General features: G+C 36.8%; 1 protein-coding gene across 5 annotated transcripts in view; it reads left to right on the top strand.

Annotated features, from left to right (window-relative positions):
• The window catches only part of MAGI3 (membrane associated guanylate kinase, WW and PDZ domain containing 3), a 262,326-nt gene that overhangs the window by 146,407 nt on the left and 98,901 nt on the right, over positions 1-17,018 (top strand). For all 5 annotated transcript variants that reach the window (XM_025289418.2, XM_025289417.2, XM_044944528.2 and 2 more), the window contains exon 2: positions 1,487-1,603. In XM_025289418.2, the coding sequence (XP_025145203.2) occupies positions 1,487-1,603 (117 nt within the window). The remainder of the gene's footprint in view (positions 1-1,486; positions 1,604-17,018) is intronic.

The raw sequence follows: 17,018 nt of genomic DNA, 5'->3' as shown, positions 1-17,018 counted from the left end.
TTGCTTGGTTAATCATTTTAAGTTCAACCATTATTACAAATTCACTGCTACCAGATTACTGCAGCTCCCTATTTTTCTGCTTATATTTTTTTGATACCCCTAATATTCCTCTTTTTAATCTCCCGTTTTCACCACAAATAAGGAAGAAACCTTTCATTATTACTCATTTACGTGGCATCTAGGAGTCAAACACGTGGACAGAGAATGCCAGTTCCATCTAGTGATAGGCAGAAGGTTCTGAATAGGACCCATTTGTCTTATTAGAGATGAGAAAGATGGACTTTTGGGCGGAACATAGTTTGAGAGGGGGAAAAGTGGGTGAGTTTGGGTCCGAGATGGTCAGAGCTGGAACATGTAGGGCTTGCTAGGCCCTGTTTAGAAGTCTGAATTATATTCTAAGAGTAGCAAGAAGTCATTAGGTGGTTCTGAACAGAGTATCGATTATCTGACTTATGTTTTAAAATCTCATTCTGGCTTCTTTGGGAATGGTGGAAGCAGGAAGGAACCAAAAATGGGTGCAGGGGAATGAATTAGAAGGTTTTTGCAGAATTCCAGGTGAGAAATCATGGTGGATTAGTTTAGGGTGGTAGCAATGGAAATAGAAGTAGGCAGTTATGAGATATGTGTTGAAGGGAGAACTGACAAAAATTGCTAATTAATTGCATTGAGGGATAGAAGTAAAAAGAAGAAATTGAGGCTGACTTCTAGGTTTGGGGCTTGTTCTGTTGGGTTGTTGTTCTTGTTCAGTGACTGCAGCACGCCAGGCTTCCCTGTCCCTCACCATCTCCCAGCGTTTGCCCCAGTTCATGTCCATTGAATCAGTGATGCCGTCCAGCCATCTCATCCTCTGTCACCCTCCCCTCCTTCTTTTTTTTTTTTTTTCCTCCTCCTGCCTTCAATCTTTCCCAGCGTCAGAGTCTTTTCCAGTTAATCAACTGTTTGCATGAGGTGGCCAAGGTATTGGAGCTTCAGCTTCAGCAGCATTGTGGTAATTTTCTAAGACAGAGGACGTGATTTTCTAAGATTAGAGGAGAGAAATGTAATGGAACAGGATAGAATTAAGAGTTCTGTTTTGGTCATCTGAAATTTATTTATCTGCAATATAGATGAAGGAGTTTGATGCATTTGGAGTCTGGTAGAGTCAGGTCAGGAATAGAGACGTGATAAGAATTTGAAACTTACCTGTTTATCGATTGTACTTAAAGTCTTGGGATTGAATGAAATAACTTTGGATATTTGTTGTACTCTCTGACCCATACCTCCTCCCTCTCTTACCATGTAAAATTGTGCCCACATTGTATATTACAGGTGTGTATTTTAATTATAGTACCTATAATAGTTTGGTATAGTTATGTTATTTTGAATAAAATACTCTGATTTCTTTTATCCTATTTATGGCTAAATGGTTTAAGGGTAATCATTAACTAGCATTGACATTTAACTGGAAACCTAACAATTATTTATTTTGTCTTATTTTTTTTTGTAGGCAAAGTCATTAATAAAGATTTGCGACATTATCTGAGTCTTCAGTTTCAGAAAGGATCAATTGACCATAAACTGCAGCAAGTGATCAGAGATAATCTCTACTTGAGAACCATTCCATGTAAGTATAAGATAGAATCAAAGAAATGTGGCCAAGATATCTTTATTTAATCAAATATCTAGAAATAATTCTCTCGAGAATCTCATATGAAACTGTGAAGATTAAGTTGGGGCACTGGAATGAAATAAAAATTGGATAAAGAGAAAATTTTTCAGAGGACTTTCAAGGGTTTGGTTTTTAAAAATAGAACTAGCAGATTCTATATTGTAACTTTAAAAAAAATTCATTAGACTTTAAGAATTTAATGATATAAATATACGTGTTGCTAACTAGATTTTTTCCCTATAAATCAATTTCTAAAACCTATACAGTTAGGACTTTTTGTTCTCCATGCTTGTATACTGAGAACAAACATTTTATATTAATTATTAGGATATTACTGATTTTAAAATCTGCCCTTTCCCCAAAGGAAAACAGGAGGAAGCGTGCAGTGCCTGCCGCCTTTGAATTTTCACCTAGATGTTGGTGTATTGATTGCAGTTTTAATAGTTTTCATAGGAGCTGATTGTTGTTGTAATTGTGTTTTTGGCTTTTTTTTTTAAGCACATAATAAATCATAAACTTGGTTTAATTACTGTAGGTCTGGGGAAGAAGAAAAGCAGTAAATAAAAGGGCCTAAAAGGACATTCTGATTTGTTTTACTTCTCAGTATATTTGTAGCTCCTTGTGGATACTAGCTTTTACACCATCTCTGGAATTCTTTATATCTTTATCTTGTTATTTAATCTTACAAATGTCCAGTTCATCACCAAGCCTTCCTAATTATGCTTCTGAAATACCTCTCTCTCTGCACTATCGTAGACCCTCCCTCTTTCTTACTTAGACTTTAAACAACAACAACAAAAATTTGCCATTATGTAGTTGCAAAGAACTAAGTAAAACTGACTTAAAAATCTTGATTCTAGCATTATACTAGTTGGTTCACTTGGGCAGATTATTTAAACTTCCTAAGGTTTCAGAATCTCCATGTATAAAATATGAAATCATAAGGCTCGCTTCATATAGCTATTAGAATTAAAGCGAGAGTATAATTGTAAACCACTTGATCTGAAGTAGGTACTCAGCAGTGTTTGTCCCTTTGCCCCATTCTAACTGTATCCGCTGCCTCCCATGTCCCCTCAGTCTAGTCCATCTTTAAAGTATACATCTGATTTTTTTTTTGTTTTTTAAGCTTTAATTTCAAACTTTTAATCATTTTTCTGGTTAAAGTTAATCACACTATTATATTATGAGGTTTATAAGATATATAGAAGTATATAAAATGAAATTATCTGCAAACACAAATAACAGAGAAACAAACTGAACTGTAGTGACTCATACCTAGGGCACATCCGATTCTTATACATCTGTAGTTTATCCTTCAGAGGGTCCTATTTACTACATGTTAGTCTAGACATGTTAAAAAGTCTAGACTTTTTAACACGGTATAAAACTTTTTGTTTTAAAATATGACCCCTTATCTATGCTATCCTCCTATAAATCTACCTTATCAGATTTCAGAATTGCAAGTCCTGCCTTTTTTGCATTTGCCTGATAAATCTTTTTATTCTTTTATCTTTCTGAATCTCACTCTGCTTCCCTGGTGGCTCAGATGGTAAAGAATCTGCCAAAAAGAATAAATCTTCCTATTCTTTCATCTTTCTGAATCTGTGTTTTATAAATAGTGTTGAACTTTGTACCCCGTGTGAAACTTTATATTTATTGACTTGATCAATGCCTTTCATCTCAGCTTTGTCATGTTTTTGTATTTTGTAGCCAGTGTGAAACTTTATATTTATTGATGTGATGCCTTTAGCCTCAGTTTTGTCATGTTTTTCTGTTTTACCTATACGCATGGGTGCGTGCTACGCCACTTTAGTCGTGTCTGACTCTTTGTGACCCCATGGAGTGTAGACTGCCAGGCTCCTCTGTCCATGGGGTTCTCCAGGCATGAGTACTGGAGTGGGTTGCCATGCCCTCTTCTAGGGGAGCTTCCTGATCCAGGGGTCTCTTGCTTGGCAGGCAGGTTCTTTAGCACTAGCATCACCTCGGGATCCCCATTTTACCTATATACAAGTCTTATACAAAAAAGCCTTTCACTGTGTAATCTATTTTATTTGATCTCTCTTTTTAGGAAGAGTTATATCTTTATTCTAATGGCTACCTTTATATGGTACTCTGTTCCTCCTCCCTTTTATTTGGTCCTACTATGAGCAATACTAAAATTATATAGTCATTTCTTCTTCATCCTTCCTTCTCCCTCTCCCATCATCTGACCTGAGGGAATCTTTTATTCCCACAAATATAAGGTAATCAGCAAGTTTACTCTCCTTTGCATATTCTTTCTGCATCCTCCCTGTTTTTTGATCCTGGATCTATATCTATATTGGTAATGCAAGCAACCATTATGTACTGCACTCTCCCCTTTATAATCATTTATTCTCCATTCTATGCTTGCTGCTGCTGCTGCTAAGTCACTTCAGTTGTGTCCGACTCTGTGCGACCCCATAGATACATGTTTAACCAAACTGCCAACCCTATGTTGCCATTTCTTCAATAATTCTGGTTGTCTGAAGCTTGTTCTCTACCAGATTTCCATGAAGGGTTCACAGAATCATTATATCAGTTGTCTATGATCTTTATACTTTGAAGGTTTGTGTGGATGGATATGAGATTTTTGGCTCATAACTTCTAGCCCTGTCTTAATTATCTAATTGTCTTTTGGCATAAAGCATTGCTCTTAAATAAAAAATATCTGAACACAATCTGAGCTTTATTCCCTTATAAATAACTGGGTGTTTTGCCCACATGGAGTTTCTCAGGGCAGCGTTTTTAGTTTCGTAGTTCTAGAGCTTCCTCTTTCCTTGTTAAAGCAAGTTAATAAAAATATGTACTTGTACTTTCTGCTGCCCTCTGCCACTTTTACTTGAATCTTCTTTTTAACTTACATTTATTGTCCTAGTTTTGCAGTTTCTCCCCAGTGTGAGGTTTTGCCCTAGAAAGGAGCTCTAGTTTATTTGTTTTAATTCATAAGTTCCACACGGCTATAGTCATTTCAGATCCTAATAGGAACTTCTGACTTACAAATTGAACTGTATAAAACCCTTCCAAGAACCTAGAAGCCCTTATGCATCAGTAGCAGTTAGCAAATTGAATGGTCACATCTGGTCTTTAAATGTGATTCTTTACTAAAAGATACCAGATCTTTCTGGAGAAAATTCTGATTCCTAGTCTAGAGTAAGGAAAGTGCAAGGTGAGGTTGGAATGTCCAGTTGTATTGGAAAGTATGTTTAAAAAATTTGGGGAACATATCAGAGGAACATTTAGGAGAAAAGCCACCTAGTAGGGGTGCCCACTGACAAAACCTGAGACAATTTAAACAACGAAATTAATGAGAGAGACTTCTACTGTTGTCAGACATTGCACAGAGCACAACTGTGATCCCTAAGAGAATAGGATGGAGATTGCACACAAAAGAATCCTGTAATTTCATCAGCTTTCTGCCTGGAGGCACTTTTGAGGCTATAACACATGAAGGAAGAGCCTAGGCTGAGTTTAGCAGACTCTGAATTGAGGGTACAGAAATATGTGTTCAAGAATTCTGAAATGTTAGAAATTTGCAGAGCTCAATATCAGAGAGGAAGAGATATGAAGAAAGCTCAGGCAAACTGGATAGGTGCCTTCTTGGATTTATTGCTGAATACTAAGCTGAGAACGTGACTTCACAGAGCAGGCAAAGAGCTCTCTGTGAGCTGCAAGGTTAACAATTCCCAGAGTTTACACAGGGCCAAGAGTAGTTTGAGTTCTAACCAACCTGAGTGGAGAGACCCCATAAGGGTCATGGCTTACTAGTAGTGTTAAAGAGCCCATAAATTTAGACCCACTTTAACAAAGTTTAATTTAAAAAGTCCCAAAAGGATCAAGTGAATATGCATGTAACTTATCTAGTCAGCAAAAATAAAGGAAGAGAAGGAGGAAAAAGGGGAAAAATAAGAACTCTTTGAAGGAAGACAAAAAAATCTAGACACTGAATAGCATCATATTCATAATGTCTAGTGTCTAATAAGAAGTTACTAGGCATAAAAACAAAAAAAAATGTGACTCATAATTAAAAGTGAGCTGATTAAAGAAAAAAAAAAGCACAAAAATGACACAGATAATGACTATACCAAACATTTTAAAGTTATCTCATAAATATGCTCAAGGATTTAAAGGACAAAATGAACAGAATGAAGAGAAAACAAGATACATATTTTAAAAAGGAACTATATGGAACTTCAAAAACTCACTGGATGAGTTTAACATATTAGATTAGAAACTGCAACAGAAAAGATTGCTGAACTGGAAGACCTAATATAAATGAATCAAACAGAAACATGGAGAGGAAACAGAATACAAAAGTGAACTTTTAAAAAGCAATCAGTCAGTCAGAGAGAGAGGGACAGTTCTACTTTTGCCACAAAGCACTTCTTCATACTGGGTTTACCCTCTTACTGTAAATAATTGGGCAAGATATCTGTAACATCTGTTTTCAGACCTTGGATTACAGACAGAACATGACTGTGATCTCTTCATATTGACCTATGGCATGCTATCAAGCCAAAGTGGGGGAAGCAGAACAAATATTTGAAAAAATAGTGGCTGAAATGTTTCCAGATTCAATGAAAACTATAAACCAGTGGATCTAAGAGTATCAACAAACCTCAAGCAGTAGAAACATTAAAAAAAAAAAAAGTCCATGTACATCATAATCTAATCGCTGAAAACCAGTGATAAAGAGAAAATATGAAAGGCAGACAGAAAAAGAGATCATACAAGGAATATAAATTAACTATAGACTTATCAACAGAAACAGTACAAGCTGGAAGCCAATCAAATGTTATCTTCAAAATGCTGGAAGGAAAAAGATGCCAACCTAGATTTGTATACAGTAAAAATATTCTTAAAAATAAAAAGAAATAAAATTTTGAGACAAAAATAAAGGATGAGGGAATTTTTCTCCAGTAGATTTGTACTATAAAAAATAGTAAAGAAAATTCTTCAGATGGAATAGAAATGATATGAGAATGAGAACTAAAAGGAAAATAGAAAACTTCATAATTACATTCAAGATATCAATACCTGCTTTAGAGAAAGTAAGCAAAAAATCAACAAGATTATAACATGAATAACACTTTCAGCCAGCTTGACCTAACTGTTACTTGTTAGAGCATGCCATCTAACAACACAGGAATATACATTCTTTAGTGCACATGGGCGGAGAAGGCAGTGGCACCCCACTCCAGTACTCTTGCCTGGAAAATCCCATGGACGTAGCAGCCTGGAAGGCTGCAGTCCATGGGGTCGCTGAGGGTCGGACAAGACTGAGCGACTTCACTTTCACTTTTCACTTTCATGCATTGGAGAAGGAAATGGCGACCCACTCCAGTGTTCTTGCCTGGAGAATCCCAGGGACGGCGAAGCCTGGTGGGCTGTCGTCTCTGGGGTCACACAGAGTCGGACACGACTGAAGCGACTTAGCAGCAGCAGCAGCAGCAGCAGCAGTGCACATGGGACATATACAAATATAGATCATATTCTGGACCATAAAACAAGATTCAGTACATTTAAGAAGATTTCAATCTCTGATCCTAATGGAATTAAATTAGAAATCATTTACAGAAAGATATATAGAAAATCTCCAAATATTTGGAAATTAAGTTGCTACACTTCTGACTTGTGAGTTAAAGAATAAGCCACAAGAAAAATTACAAAGTATCACACATTTCACTACAGTATATCAATTTGTGGGGTGTTGCTAGAGCAGTATTTAGAGGGAAATTTATAGTAATGAATACTTACTTTAGAAAATAATAAAGATCTCTATTGATGATCTAAATTTCTAGTTTAAGAGCAAAGTAAACCCAAATTAAGTAGCAGGAAGGAAATAATAAAAAGCAGAAATCAATAAACTAGAAAATAGAGAAACAATATAAATCTGTGAAATTCAGAGCTGCTTCTGGAAGATTAATAGAAGTGATAAACATTAATGGGAATGAGAGATAGTATCACTGAAAATCCTACAGAGGTTAAGTGGATAATAAGGAATTTTCTAAACTACTTATGCCAGTAAACTCAACAACTCGTATGAAATGTATAAACCCCTTGAAAGACAAAAACTACCAATGCTCACTCAGGAAGAAATAGAAGAACTGAACAGCCTTGTATCTATTAAAGAAATTAAATTTGTAGTTTTTAATTTTCCCGTAGAGAAAACTTCAGGCCCAGATGGTACTAGTAAATTGTTCCAAATATTTAAAGAAGAAATAATGCCAATTCTATACAGCTTCTTCTGAAAATTAGAACATTTCCCAATCTCACTCCATGATCTGAGCATTATCCTGATTCTAAAGCCAGATGAAAACATTAAGAGTATTAGACCAAAATTTTTCATGAACATAGGCTCAAAATCCTTTATTTTAGCAAATCAGTACATAGCAATATAGAAAAAGGATAACACATTTTGACCAAGTGAGAGTAGTCCCAGGAATGCAAGGTTGGTATAACATGTGAAGATTAATATAGTAACCAACTAGAAAAGCCATATGATCTTCTCCATAGGTGCTGAAAAAACATTTGACAAAAATTCAACTTGAGTTCATGATGTAATCTCTCAGAAAACTAGTCTGCCAGTTTATTACTCGCAGCCTCTTGGCTTCAAATCTACTCTTTTTGCCTACTTATGATATTGTCACATTTTCTCCTTACCATCTGGCACAATGTTGAGCTCTGTCAGTAGAAGGTGTAGGAAGGATACTGGAGAAAATGAGTCGTCTTTTCCTGGCTTCAGTGTGCCTTTTTCTTTTTGCTTCTGCCTGCAAAAAGATACTCAGTTTCAGCAGCACTCTAGCAGTCAGCTACCCAGGGGCAAGTTCAGTGGTACACATGGCTGGGGTAGGGAGGGGAGTGAGGGGTAGGAGTGGGGGGAGTCCCAGCAGTGAGTTCTGGAACAGGCTCACATAGGTGGGTTCATAAATTCCACCCATGTGCCAGCTGAGTTCTTCACAGTTTCCTGATGAGTTCTGTGGGGAACCCAGCAGGCTCCCCAGATTTCAGCAAAATCTCTTGCAAATGTTTTTCCAGTGGGTTTCCAGCAAACCCAGCCAGTTTCCCAGCTGATTTTCTAGTAAGTCCAAAACACCCCGCTACATGTCCGTTCCACTCAAAGCAGTTTGCTGGTGAATTTTATTGGTATTCCAGCAGACCCTGCCCACCAGCCTCAACTCACTGATAGTGAACCAGCTCTGTCCCAAGGCCACCCAGCAAACTTCTCTACCATCCAGTGGGCTGCTATGCACCTTCTCCAAAAAGGTCTGAATCTCAGACTTTGAGAGCATCTCTTTCTTCCAAGTTTTTTCCTTACTTGAGTATTCTTGTTCAACTCTAGGATGATACTCTTTAGAATTCTCTTTTATTCCGCCTTAGTTAATTCTTTATAAATAGTTAATAATTCTTTACGTAAGGTAGTCCTTGTTCAAGTTACCATATAATTTCTTCCTCCTGCTTGGACCCTGGCTGTTAAAGGATTGGTACTGGTAGCAGTCCCAGGAGACGGATGCTCCAAGAAGGGATTTTAAGATTGCTTTTGGATGTGTACTCGGGCTTGAGCACAGAGCCAAATTCCTTCCAGTGGGAAGCAGGTTGCTGATAATTTGTGATAAGTGATATCGTCATTTAATCTTAGTATAACCTGTGGCTGATTGTGACGAAGTACCAGTTGAGCCAAATACCTTGCGAACCCTAATGACTGCACACTTGACCATTAGAGCAGTAACAATGGCCCTAACACTGCGGTGTGGGATGGTTTCTCCTGAGTGCACCAAGGGCTTAAAGAGAGAAAATGGCAGCATAAAATCAAATGGTTTAATATTATTAAAAATTAATATAACAAGATTTTGATAACATTTTTAAATGGTCTCAGCCTGATACAGGCATTTGCTAACAAAGTCTTAAAAGAATGAACACTAACACAAAATAAATGCCAAATAAAAATCATTTAAAAGTTTGAAGATAATACTTCACATATTTAATATTTGAATTTTGCACTCCTGAAATGAAAATTTGAAGCACATAAAGTATCAGTTGCATTATCTGATCACCTTGATCTTTGGTAACAAATATTCAGACATAGGAAAAAATATTTCATTTTGCAGTGATCATTCATATAAGCTTGTGTCCTTTTTTAATGCTGAAAGTACTTGTTTTCTTGCCCTGATTGTTTTTGCCATTGAAGTCTATGTTGCTTTTACTTCAGATTGTAGACTAGTTTCTGATTTCAGGCTGAAGTGTTCTACAACAGCATTCACTTCTTGCACTTCTCTTATTTACAAAGCTCTGCAACTTGTAGCAAATATCAAATGGAGGAAAATATCAGAGAACATTGTTGAATAGTGTTCAGGTAACATTCGGATGCCCTGACCAGTGTTAAAAACATTACACAGAATCATGTTGAAGCTGCCAACTTAGGGTCTTATCTGGCCTTCAGTATATATTTGTAAGAACAACCCACTGTTATCATCAGAGCCCTGACCACACACTTCCAGCATGGGAACAGCTGCAGGTAAGGCTGATGGATAGATTGTGACCGCTGCTCTCCCCTATGCTTTTGTCCTAGTCCCTGGAAATGTCAGTGTTAACATTTCATTCTGCTTTCAATGTTTCCTGCTCTTGCTTTCAATGGATATCAATAGATTCTTTCAAACCAGTAGCATCTCTTTGTTAAATTATTAAGCTGTAATTCTCATAGTAGAACTATATATTTTTTCTTCTTCATTTTCCCTTTCAACTCATTTTTCTTGGAATTTAGAAAAAGTAAATCTGTCAGGAAGCTCCAGAAAGGAATTCCTACATGGAAACAATAATGTAAAACAGCTATAGCTCTTATATATTGTTTGTGGGAATGCAAAGTAGTATGTCTACTTTGGACTTTTTCTTATAAAGTTAAGCATACATTTATCATGACCCGGCAACTCTACTCTTAGGCATTAACCCAACATAAATTTAAATATAAATCTACCCAAAGACTTGTAAATGTACAACAGTTTTTTATATAGTATCTAAAATCTGGAAACAGCCTGAATGTCCACCAGCGGTGAATGCAAAATCAAATTTTGGCGTATCTATACAGTGGAATTGGAATACCCCTCAGTAATATAAGGATATTGAACAAAAAACTGTATGAATCTCAAAAGCATCATGCAAAGTGAAAGAAGCCAGACACAAACCACTACTGAAATCAAATTAATGTGTGATTTCATTTATGTGAGTGCCTATTAAAGGCAGAACTATAGTGGCAACAGGCCAGTGGCTGCTATAGGGTGGAAGACTGCAAAAGGGCACAAGGATACTTTTGGGGGCGACGGTTCCCAAAATTCATAGAACTCTATCACGAGAATTAGTGAACTGCATTATGGGCAAATTATACCATTAGAATTAGTCAAGTTTATTATAGATAAGTTATGTAAAGTGACCAAATCAGCTCCTGTAATTCTATTCCTTCATACTATCAACAACTAAAAAATGAAAATTTGTAGAAAAATACCATGTATAGCATAAAAATAGCATAAAAACAGTTGAAATACCTACTTCATCTCTGAGTATAAAGGGTAAAGATCTCTGTAAGGTAAAATTAGTGGACATTAATCTAAATATTTTGACAGAGATTTCTTGTTCATGGAGTAAAGACTCAATATGGTAAAGATTTCAGTTCTCCTCAAATTGATTAATAGATTCAATCTAATTCAATAAAAATTTCAGCATTTTTAGCCTGATTCTAGAATTTATAGAGAAAGGCTATGAATAGAAAAAAAACAAGAACTTTTTCTGCTATATCTCAAGATTTATCACAGCAGTGTAATAATTGCAACATTGATGAAGGTGAGGAATGGTCAGTAGGTAAATGGGGTGTAGACATTCAGTCTCATATGGGCATTTCTGTATAGGATTCCTGTGACAGGAGTGCCATGGCCGATTAGAGGGGAAAATACTGATTTTTTCAATAAATCTTATTGAATAAGCATTTGGGGAAAAAAAGGAAATTGGGCTACTACTTCCCATCAAACCAAAAAAAAAAAGCTTCAGTACATTAAAGGTACTAAGTGTGAAAGGCAAAGCGGTAATGCTTTTTTAAAAAGAATGTAGAATACCTCCATGGCCTTGGAAAGGATTTCTAAAGCAGAACACAAAACCATTAGCTCTAAAGGAAAGAATTGATAAATTTGACTACATTAAAATGAAAAACTTCTATCATCAAAGGACTGTTTATTAAAAAAAAATAAAAGGTGAAAGGAAATCACAGTGAGAGAAGATTCTGTTTTGCAAAGTTTCAATAATGCAGGTAAGTAGGTAGGAGAAAGATGTCAGCTGAACTGAGAAGTACCATTGGTTCTTATTGCATTTTCTCTAGCCAATCTTGTGTTATCATCAAGTAGCAGCAAGTAAACACAGAACATACAAACACAGCTGAATGTTGCTTTTGTTTCACTGTGTATGATGCCTGTTCACCTCAGTTTGGCCTCTTTTCTCAATTTGAACTAGTACTTCATCTTAAAGTTATTGATTGTACCTTTTGCCTTGTCTTTATTATTCATTGTCCTCAACCCTCTATACCTTTCTTTCAAGCTACCTTTTCATAGAAAATTTTAAAAACAAAATATTTTATTTACTCTAGTATTTTTTATTAGGAACATAACATCTACTAAATTGTATTAATATTTTTCATTGGGATTCTTATTGGCTTTACCAGTGCTGTGTTTACTGAGTTGTAGTAGAGTTTGAGAGATCAACCCTATCCTATTTTCTCCATAAGCTTTTCTTATTTTTGGTATCTGATTTTGCAGAAAGCACTATTTGAAGAAAGCATATTTCAAAGCATATTTCTGTAGCAGAAACACCCCATTTGCAACCACATATATCTGGCAAAAGACTGCAGTGCTGAGACACAATTATTTCACATTTTAGCCTCTCTACAATTGGAATGCATCTTGCAATATGTGAAATATTTCAATTATAATTGCCAGGGTTTGTTTTCTTTTTTAGGGTAAAATAATGGTATATTTTAGAAGCTGTTGATTGCTTAGATTTGATGAAGTAATGCAGTATCTAGAATGTAAAGAACTACGATTGTAAAAAGACAGGCAGCCCAACAGAGAAGCGGCAGACTTGAGCAGCCACTTTACAACAGAAGAAATCTCTGTGGCTAGTAAATATATGAAAAAGAATGTTTAATAGTTGCACATTAAATACAACGTGAGATACCTTTATATACTTAACATGTTGGCAGAAGTTTAAAAACATGGTAAGTATTGATGTGGACACAAATGGATGCGTGTGGTATGATTCCAATCCCATCAAGTTGCAAAGCAGGCAAAACTAAGCTATGTTGGTCAGAAATGCATTACTTAGTTGCTAAAAACACTTTTTTTTAAAAGAAATCATTATGACAAATGTAAAGATGATGGTCACGTTGCGGGTGGAGGGAGGGGGAGATTTGTGATTAGAGCCGTAATGAGGGGGCTTTTGGCATTGTAGTGGTGTTCTGTTTCTTCATCTGGATGAGTTTGCTTTCTTATTGCTTATTACTACTAAACTTTATTTAAACTTACAAATGGCTGTGAAAAGAGAAGCGAAAAGCAAAAGAGAAAAGGAAAGATATAAGCATCTGAATGCAGAGTTCCAAAGAATAGCTAGGAGAGATAAGAAAGTCTTCCTCAGCGATCAATGCAAAAAATAGAGGAAAACAACAGAATGGGAAAGACTAGAGATCTCTTCAAGAAGATTAGAGATACCAAGGGAGTATTTCATGCAAAGATAGGCTCGATAAAGGACAGAAATGGTATGGACCTAACAAAAGCAGAAGATATTAAGAAGAGGTGGCAAGAATACACAGAAGAACTGTACAAAAGAGATGTTCACGACCAAGATAATCACGATGGTGTGATCACTCACCTAGAGCCAGACATCCTGGAATGTGAAGTCAAATGTGGGCCTTAGAAAGCATCATTATGAACAAAGCTAGTGGAGGTGATGGAATTCCAGTTGAGCTATTTCAAATCCTGGAAGATGATGCTGTTAAAGTGCTGCACTCAATATGCCAGCAAATTTGGAAAACTCAGCAGTGGCCACTGGACTGGAAAAGATCAGTTTTCATTCCAATCCCAAAGAAAGGCAAAGCCAAAGAATGCTCAAACTACCACACACTTGCACTCATCTCACATGCTTGTAAAGTAATGCTCAAAATTCTCCAAGCCAGGCTTCAACAGTATGTGATCTTCAAGCTGGTTTTAGAAAAGGCAGAGGAATGAAAGATCAAATTGCCAACATCCGCTGGATCATGGAAAAAGCAAGAGAGTTCCAGAAAAACATCTATTTCTGCTTTATTGACTATGCCAAAGCCTTTGACTGTGTGGATCACAATAAACTGTGGAAAATTCTGAAAGAGATGGGAATACCAGACCACCTGACCTGCCTCTTGAGAAACCTATATACAGGTCAGGAAGCAACAGTTAGAACTGGACATGGCACAACAGACTGGTTCCAAATAGGAAAAGGAGTTCGTCAAGGCTGTATAGTGTCACCCTGCTTATTTAACTTCTATGCAGAGTACATCATGAGAAATGCTGGGCTGGAGGAAGCACCAGCTGAAATCAAGATTGCTGGGAGAAATATCAGTAACCTCAGATATGCAGATGACACCACCCTTATGGCAGAAAGTGAAGAGGAACTCAGAAGCCTCTTGATGAAAGTGAAAGTGGAGAGTGAAAAAGTTGGCTTAAAGCTCAACATTCAGAAAACTAAGATCGGGCATCTGGTCCCATCACTTCATGGGAAATAGATGGGGAAACAGTAGAAACAGTGTCAGACTTTTATTTATTTGGGCTCCAAAATCACTGCAGATGGTGACTGCCGCCATGAAATTAAAAGACACTTATTCCTTGGAAGGAAAGTTATGACCAACCTAGATAGCATATGGAAAAGCAGAGACATTACTTTGCCAACAAAGGTCCATCTAGTCAAGGCTATGGTGTTTCCAGTGGTCATGTATGGATGTGAAAGTTGGACTGTAAAGAAAGCTGAGTACCAAAGAATTGATGCTTTTGAACTGTGGTGTTGGAGAAAACTCTTGAGAGTCACTTGGACTGCAAGGAGATCCAACCAGTCCATTCTAAAGGAGTTCAGCCCTAGGTGTTCATTGGAAGTACTGATGCTAACACTGAAACTCCAATACTTTGGCCACCTCATGCGAAGCGTTGACTCATTGGAAAAGACTGATGCTGGGAGGGATTGGGGGCAGGAGGAGAAGGGGACGACAGAGGATGAGATGGCTGGATGGCTCACCGACTCAATGGACGTGAGTTTGGGTGATCTCCGGGAGTTGGTGATGGACAGGGAGGCCTGGGGTGCTGCATTTCATGGGGACGTAAAGAGTTGGACATGACTGAGCGACTGAACTGAACTAAACTTTATATATATGTTTTATGTACTTTTCTGTACATTTCAGAATAAAACAGAAAAAGGAGGGAGTGATCAGTTATGTCAAAGGTTGTTGATTTGCCAGGTTATGGACTGAACCTTCACCAGTGGGTTAAGCAAAGTGAGACTTCTGATGCACAGATTGTCTCAGTGGGGCCGGTTGGGGCAGTTATCTGATTGGAATGGGCTCAAGAGAAAATGAGAGGAGAGGAATTGGACACTGAGGAAGAACTTGGAGGAATTTTTATGTAAAAAGGAGCAATATAATGTTGATTGGAGGGGATGTACAAAGCTTTACATTAAGTGTATAGAGAGTATCAAGAGTAGAAAGGTAAATTTTCTGGAGTGCTGAGGGCAGTGGAGTTGGATAGGGGAAGGTAGAAAACTTTTTATGTGTATGAGAGTACCTTATTTGAAGGGAAAAGTGAAAATTTATAATACATTTGTAAAGAGAATTAACATTCAAGCTACTTTGTAAGTCTTGGAAATATATATGCTAGAATCACACATTTTATGTTTATTAATGGAAAGAATCATGATCACCATCTTGCTCAGTGACACTTTGCAGAAAGAGAACCAAGCCCAAGGGGATTTAAGTGCTTGCTCAAAATTTTACCACTAATGATTATCCTAGACTAAAATGCAGAGTTGCTCCTGCCTCTTGGGTCAGTGCTTTTTTTTTTTTTTTTTTTTTTTTAATAAAATAGTATTATCTTTAGTATGATTTGCTTTTAAATTGGATTTTATATAGTCATTATGTTTATAGTAGAGTTTATTTAGATAATATTTCAATTAGCCTTTGCTACATAACAGACTACCCTAGAACTTAATGGCTTAAAATAACTATCATGTATGATTTCTCATGATTTCATGAGTTTGCTGAGCTCATCTGGACCCACTCATGTGGCTGGTCATTGGCAGGTAAGCTGGTGTTAGAGGGGCTAAACTGGCCTCTTTCATATCGGGGCCTTGGTGTTGTTTATTGGATGGAATTCTCGCTTATCATTCAGTAGTCTTGTCTGGACATCGGTACATGTTGGTGGGACCATTCCAAGGAGGCAAAGACAGAGGTCTAGACTCCTGAACTTGTACAACATCACACTAAGTTATTCAAAGCAAGCCTTAAGTCCAGTTCAGATTCAAGAGGTGAGGCAACAGGCTCCATCTCTTGATAGGAGGAGGTGTAAAATACGTGGTCATGTCTTCCATCTATCACAGCTGCTAATCATAAATTTACATTCTAAGATTAACTTTTACCTAATGTGGATCTGAAAGTTGTTAATTTGGGAACTCTAACAATGTAATTTTAATCAGTATATGAGAAACAAAAATTTGATATGAAAAAAAACGTTAAAAAGGGAAGTTATGTTTTAGAGATTTTATATCCTCTGTGATATAAAACAGATAAATGCAACAGTCTTTGTTACTTAGAATGTTTCCTTAATCATTATTTTCTGAGAATATTACCATTCATCATCATTGTGGGTTTTTTCACATTACAAAATGTAAAAGCAATTAATAGCTTCGCATGAATTAATTTATAATATGATAGCATATTTCCAGGGCCTGTGATGATTACATTTGTATAAAATTTTACTTAATTTATCTGACAACTATCTCATGAGTGCCTGCTATGGGATTTACACTATGCAGAGACTTGGGGTATTGCTCTGAACCAAACAGATGAGGTTCCTGCATATTCCCATACCTATATGGGAAAGTTCTCTGAAGAAGCTTTCTCAATCAGAAGCTGAAGGATGAGTAGGAGTTAACTGAGGTAAGAGGGAAAGGGTATAGGAAGTCTTCCAAGGAGAAGAATGGCTTGGCAAAGGCCTTGGAGATAAGCAAGTGTGAGGAACATTAAAAGAATTGGAAAAAAAAATTGATTATGGCTAAAGCCTAGAATGTGAAAGGGGTGAGGCAAGAA

The sequence above is a fragment of the Bubalus bubalis genome, chromosome 6, assembly GCF_019923935.1.
Source record: "Bubalus bubalis isolate 160015118507 breed Murrah chromosome 6, NDDB_SH_1, whole genome shotgun sequence".
NCBI lineage: Eukaryota > Metazoa > Chordata > Mammalia > Artiodactyla > Bovidae > Bubalus > Bubalus bubalis.
Note: the sequence above shows the minus strand (reverse complement) of the source record. Positions and strands in the feature narration are given on the sequence as shown.